Consider the following 6,965-nt stretch of genomic DNA (forward strand, 5'->3'; position numbering starts at 1 on the left):
AGAATGTGGCATCTACCATTTGGGAGCATTTGAATGGGACACGAGATGCTGTAGGCATAAGGGAGGATCTATGTACCATAGGGAGGATGCATGAAGCTTGGCCACAAGAGAGACCAAATGGGCATGTTTTTTTACCTCGTGCACCGTGGAGGTTATCAAAGCTAGAGATGGTGGCGGTGAAGCACGCTATTGCTACAATTCATACTCCCACTAGATGCATGAGATGTTTGAAGGGAGTCTTTACAAAGAGCAAGAAAAGAGGTATAGAGCAATTATATGGCTTGAAATCTCATGATTGGCACAAGATGATCCAAGTAAGTATTTTATGTTCATAATATCTTTTTCCTTTCAAATTTGTGAGTGAATAATTATAAGCAACTAATCAACCACCTCCTCGTGGGTTCAGTTCATACTACCTACTAGCATTTCTCATAGTGCATCAAAGGATGTGAAAGATTGTATTTACAAGATGGGCAAGCTTGTGAGGTACTTTACATGATACAAAATATGATGCATATCAATGCTCCATGCAAGGTGTTCATATTGCTAATATGGTGTACTTTTTCATTTCTAGGTATGTGAGCTCAAAGGAAATAGATCCCACTACGCTTGAGAATGCTCGAGTTATGTCAATGGTGGATAATAATAGATGGTGGCATGTCATACCTATTATGCCACATTCCAAAGTGATGTATAGTACATTTACTAATATGGAGCGTATGGAGGATGATCATGGCCATGGAGGTGATGATGACCATGATACGAGAGAGGAGGATGATCATGAGATAGGAGATACAGATATTGAGGCCATTACCCGAGAGGATGAGCCTACCTTTGGTGATGCTAATTTTGATGAGCACATGAGTAGCACAAGTAGTAGTGGGTTGAATGTATTTGTAGATCTAAACACTTGTTTGGATTTTGAAGTGGACAGTTTGGCAAGGGTTGATCTCATTGAGGATGAGATTGAACTGTAGCCCATCATTGATATTGGCAAAACTATTTTACATATTGTCTCATTCTCCTCATCTCACTTAATTCTTGTATATGTGGGCTTGCAAAAAAAAATTGATGTTTTTGTTAAAATTATGTGCTTTGGTAATCATGGGCAATGTTTGGAAAGCAGTGATGTACACCAAAATCTCACTTTCTGTATTCTCTGTTTAGCATCTAAATACATGTCTAATTCTTAGTGTAGACGCGCAAATAGATGCACTTATACACGTGCAAATAGACGCGCTGATAAATGCAATGTTAGACGGGCCCGTATTTTCTCAATGTAGACATGCTAATAGACGTGTTAATACACGCACAAATAGATGAGCTATTAGATGCGCTATTAGATGCGCCCATAATTTCTCTATTCAAGCAATGCCTATAGACGCGCCCACTATTTTGCGCATTTATCAAGCGTGTCTATAGTTGCTTTGTGTTATTGTGAAAATAGGGGTCTATAGGGTTTCTCTTTTTATATCAACTTTGTCTATGTCCAATACAAATATTGTAGCATAACTTGCTAATACAACTCATGTACACGTCAATTTCTCCTAATTCGACTACATATATTAGGAGCAAGCATGTACATCTCTTTGGCATAAAAATGCCCTGAGTTGAGAAGAGTCCCCATAAAGATTAATGTGTTACTTAATATCTTCTCTTAATGGGAGGATGCGTGTGTGTGTGTGTGTGTGTGTGTGTGTGTGTGTGTGTATGCGTGCATGCACGTGCATGCATGAGAGAGAGAGAGAGAGAGCGGGGAGGGAGGAGGGAGGGAGGGAGGGAGGGAGCGAGCGAGCGAGAGAGAGAGAGAGAGAGAGAGAGAGAGGGAGAGAGAGAGAGAGAAGAGGGGGGAGCGAGGGAGGGAGCGAGGGAGGGAAAGCGAGGGAGAGCGAGAGAGAGGGAGAGCGAGAGAGAGAGAGAGAGACACACACACACACACACACACACATAGCTAGCAAGAGAGCGAGAGAGGGAACGAGGGAGCAAGAGAGAGAGAGAGGGGGGGAGGGGAGGGGGACGGGGGGAGAGAGAGAGAGAGAGAGAGAGAGAGAGAGAGAGAGGGGGGGGGGAGGGGGGAGAGCGAGGGGGGGGAGGGAGAGAGAGAGAGAGAGAGAGAGAGAGAGAGAGAGAGAGAGAGATGGGGTATTTTGTTCAAAAATAAGGTTTCAAAGGAGCGAGTTGGACTTGAAAGAAAAAGAGGCGGCTACTAAAGATGTTTTGGGATGCACAAATTGAATCTAAAGTATGAAGTTTAGAAGTGGATGCTTTTAATGATGGACTTTAAATAGTGTAACTTCTTTTAATGATGGACTTTAAATAGTGATTACACTCCTGACATATTGTGGCCGTGATAGCATCTATCCATGAGAGTGGGTAATTAAGTTACAAAATATAAGAGGGGTGATGAAGTTAGAAAATGAGTCTCTAGGTTGACTAGACAAAAATATTAAAGGATTAGAATGTAGTCTAGTGGAGGAGAATGGTGAAGAAAAATATTAAAGGATTAGAATATAGTCTAGTGGTGGAGAATGGTGGAAATAGTGGTGGAGAATGGTGGAAAAAGAAGTGACTTGTGGCAATTAAGCTAATTTATTTGCATCTTAATGCAAAAAATGTGACTCTTATAAATACGGGAATGTAAAGCTAACAATTGTATTGTAAACTACAAGCCTTGCACTCCATGCCAATAAATCTGGTAGGCTAATCTTTATGCTTGATATACTTGAACTATTCTTCAATCCTATGCATTGGTTTTATTATCTTTATAATTTGGAATTCCTTTAGGCTACTAGGATTTGCTCTTTTTCTCCGTGCAATAACATCCTCTTCAACCTACTCCGATCCTTTTATTGCATAAGAGCTCCCAATTTGTAGTACTAGATATCTCCAAATTTCTCTTGGCCTACCAGAAAAATGAAAGGGGGGGGAAGGGAAAATAAATAAGGAAAGACAGGGAGAAATTTGTTTTTTTTAATCAAGGAAGCCCAATGCCCATATGTCTCCTAGGATTTAGGAAGGATGATGAGTAGTAGGGAGTTGTACCACCAATATTGAGAAGTGGGAGTGGTACTCCCTCTTTGTAATAGTTGAACACAAAAGCCAAAGATGCAAAGAATGCAAACATGCATAAAACTAAACAAATGGGGAAAGATCTTGTAAATGTCTAAATCTCGTGTAGAGATGGTTTGAAGTATTCAATGATAATGGTACTACATGATAATGAGAACATGCAGTAGTACTACCTCGGAACACAAACGACAAACAATGAATGGAAAGAGTGTAGACATGAAAGATCTTGTAAAGGTCTATAGATAGATTAAAATGTTCAAAAGTAGGAAAGATCTTGTAAAGGTCTACAGATGGTTTGCAGAGTTCAACATCGTCTTGAACTCCAAAAAGTCTACTCGCCCATCACCATTTTTATCCACACTCTTTATCATCTCTATACAAGCTTCAAGATCTTCTGCTTCCTGAAAACCCATCCTACACAGAACGAACTGTAATTCCTCAGCACTAATGAACCCATCTTTATCTTTATCGAAAACGTTGAAGGCTTGCAGTATTTCTTCATCTGTAGAGTCTTCTCCTTCGTCTTCTGAACCGCACTCTTCGATCAAGGTGCAAATAGATTTGTACAGAAGAAGAAACTCTTCCATATCCACGTACTCGTGCACCTTGAGCGTTGCGACGCTTAGAATCGAGGCTACACGCTCGTCTGTCGTCTCAATTCCCAGCTTCTCCAACGATCTTTTGAGCTCTGCCTTTGTCACCCTCCCGTCTTTGTTCTCGTCAAACACGTCGAACACTCCTCGTAGCCACCATGTATGATCAGCCTCATGAGGAGCCTGCAGGCCTGACTCGTCGGTCGCATGGGGCGAGTGCTCGACGTGGGCTGGCAATTGAGTCGCGTCAACCACGTTGTATGTGATCCCAGTAGTGGTGATTCTACCAGGGACGCCATCGCAATCATTTTGAGAGGCTTTCTGCGCACCGTCGAGCTGTTTGCTTTTGGCATTGTTGTAATTTTCAGTGCCACTGCCGGCGTCTTTTACTTTGCCGCTGGGATCGTTGCACCTTCCCGTGATGCCGCAATGATATGAACTACCGCCGATATCGATGCCCCCAGCGGTATCGGGAAAAGCATCGAGCTGAATAGGGGCCTTAGGAGAAGCCTTAAGCAAAGCAGCGTGCTCGAATAGCTGCTGGCAGTGGTGGTAGCTTCCATTGCAAGGAAGGCAGCTGGGAGAGGGTCTGAGCTGGGAGGTAGGGCTTACAACGCAATCGTAGTGCCAAATGAGGTCGAGCAAGGGCTCGACCACCTCATCCAAAGGAAGCTGAGACCGGGGGGTGAGGAGGGCGATGTTGGAGCTCATGGAGGGTGGTGGGAAAGTCTCATCTATCCATGATTCTGGTCGCTACTCTTTATCATCTTGTTGATGGCACAACAAGCGAGGAACAAAGTCAGGGATCCAGCATCCAGGGCGAGAAGCTACCAGGAAGGAGCAGCTCTGCGAGGGGAGGGACGAAGTTGCATCAAAGCATGTGAGCTCGAGTCTGCTCGACGACTGTCGCAAGGCTTTACAAGTGAAGAGGACAATGGCTTCACGTTGTGCTGTCATTCTGTACAACCCGTGGATTCTCTCTCACTCTCACGTTGTGCTGTCATTCTGTACAACCCGTCGATTCTCTCTCTCTCTCTCTCTCTCTCTCTCTCTCGCTCTCTGATCTTCTCAGACCCTCTGTCTCTCGCGCTCTCCCTGTCTTTGGGTGTGTGTGTGTTTTTCTATGGATTTCTGTTGATCCATGCAGCCGAACCCTCGAGTCCAGCACCTTGCAAAGTTGCACCGTCACCTCGTCTGCTCATCACCCCTTGCTGTTTGCTCGCAAAATTCTTCTCCACGCGCCCCTCATGCATCTCACCTCGCCGCCACCTGTACCACGCTACTTGTAAATCATCGTGCTCGCTCCTTCGGAGTCCTTAACCTCCTTAAAGCTCGCATCCTCGTCTGCACCCCTTTTGAGAAGCTGAATCAGAGTACTACAGTTTTCGTCACCGTCAAATCGCTCTACTCCTTGCAGGCTTTTCAGGCTTGTGCTCATCAACACTAATTTTGTGAAGGCAGTACTTTTAAGTGTTTTCAGGTTGTCCTCATGAACACCAATTTTGTGAAGGCACTATTACCTAAAGTTATGTCAACCTTGCAAAGACTTGAAAGAAGTGACACTTCTATTTAGAAATTAAAGTTCGAAGTCGCTTCGTACTTTAGTTCTTTTTTATCTTTTTCAAAATTTCAAATTCTCTTCCACTTTGGCATTGCCCCTTTGCACACTAGCCCAAGAGTACTAAATAAGGCTCCGCACTAGTTGCAAGTTGAGAGGAGCTTGAATGGGAAAAGATTGTGCCACGCATGTAAATCGTTCTAGCTAGTAGATGCACAACTTGAGGCAGAGAGCCTTTGTCAAAATTGTGTTGGCCTTTGCAGATTGGTCGGTCAGTGTTTGCAAGGTGGCAGAGAAGAGTGCAGAGGGAGCCCATTGGTGGAAAGGAAAACGGCACACATGCAAAAAAGGGCACCTTCATTTGCGATTTAATGTGCCTTTGGAGGTGCTTTAATAATTTGGCACGTGGCTCAAAAATGTGCCACCCATGTAGCATTTTGGGAATGGTGAAGGATTGAAACTCTTTTGTGAATTTCCATGTGTAATTTTTTTTAATACATAATTTAAGACAAATTGCCATTTATAGAGACTATTCTGTAAAAATTACATTTTAATAGCCTCAACGTCCTTTAAAAGACCCTTGGCTTTCTCTTTTCCATCCAAAAGCGGTTGCTTTACCACTATATGAGGAGGCACTGCCCACGTGCACTAGTGTACCCTTGTTTTTATAGATTTTTTAATTCTCTTAATTATTGTGTTTAAAATTGACTTCCTTAGCATGTGGTCGAGCATCTTTTTCCTCTTTAGGTGCTAGGGGTGACATCAAAATGGGACCCCTATCCTACAATGGTGGATGGTAGGGAAGGAGTAGAACATCTTGGAAAATGATCCCTCTGTTGAACATGGAGACTATCACCTATGAGGATGGATCCATTGAACATGAGACTGCCTGATCACACCAAAATGAACCTTTGAGAATTGTAGACTATGTATCAACCACTCATCGACCAAAATGGTTACAGTTAGGTTCATGGTTCACACCATCTTGGATCTTCCAAGGATTGAAAGCATATCAAACACTATTGCAAAGGCCATGTCTAAGAGAAGCATCAATACTCCATGATTGGGACACAAATAAGCTCACCATCTACAATAGAGACACTACAGTCAAAGTAAAATGACACCATTACCATGCATCTCCTCTAGTCATTAAAGAGCTAAATCCAATAGAAGGTTACACCCAAAGTCTAAAAATCAACATGAAATACATGCATTGGCCAAAATCGATAACTTCAATAGTACATCCAATGTTGTCACAAGTGGATGCACATATGATACAACTAGAACCACCAATTGGGATGAAGAGCTAGAAGTCTTAAAGCTCGTGTTAACCATGGAATGGGAAAAGCGACTATAATTGATAGCAATGGTGTAGACTTCATCTTGGATCTTAAAAATAGAAGCTGATAATGTCACATTAGAAGGTCAAGTTTTTTATATTGATTTGGCATCCTTCAAACACTAATGGTAGTAGAGAGAATCATGTTTGGCACTCACATACAACATGCACTTTCAAGTGTGTGTATGCATGCATGCATGCACACACATGTGCATGCATGTGTGCGTGTGTACATATGCACCTACATGCACATGCACTAAGTCCCAAAGGAGATGGAAGTTTTATGAAAGACATGTTTTTCAATAATGCAAACATAATATTTCAAATGTACAAACATCTAAGTTCAAATGGTGGATGTGCGTGGTTCTAGAAGACTGAACCTCCTACATACTTTCGTCTCACTCTC

The 6,965-nt window shown here is 42.7% G+C and overlaps 1 protein-coding gene across 1 annotated transcript; it reads right to left on the minus strand.

The window, feature by feature from the left end:
- Window positions 1-3,353: 3,353 nt before the first annotated feature.
- On the minus strand, window positions 3,354-4,373 carry LOC147894359 (uncharacterized). The gene has a single exon (XM_087385291.1). The coding sequence runs from the start codon at window positions 4,371-4,373 to the stop codon at window positions 3,354-3,356; it is 1,020 nt and encodes a 339-aa protein (XP_087241417.1).
- Between the last annotated feature and the right edge of the window lie 2,592 nt (window positions 4,374-6,965).

This window comes from Dipteris shenzhenensis, chromosome 14, assembly GCF_047967505.1.
Source record: "Dipteris shenzhenensis isolate YYH24624 ecotype China chromosome 14, Dip_SZ_1.0, whole genome shotgun sequence".
Taxonomy (NCBI): domain Eukaryota; kingdom Viridiplantae; phylum Streptophyta; class Polypodiopsida; order Gleicheniales; family Dipteridaceae; genus Dipteris; species Dipteris shenzhenensis.

Excerpts from the sequence above, each read along its gene's own strand:
- LOC147894359 (XM_087385291.1), bottom strand. The coding sequence starts at position 4,373 with ATGAGCTCCAACATCGCCCTCCTCACCCCCCGGTCTCAGCTTCCTTTG.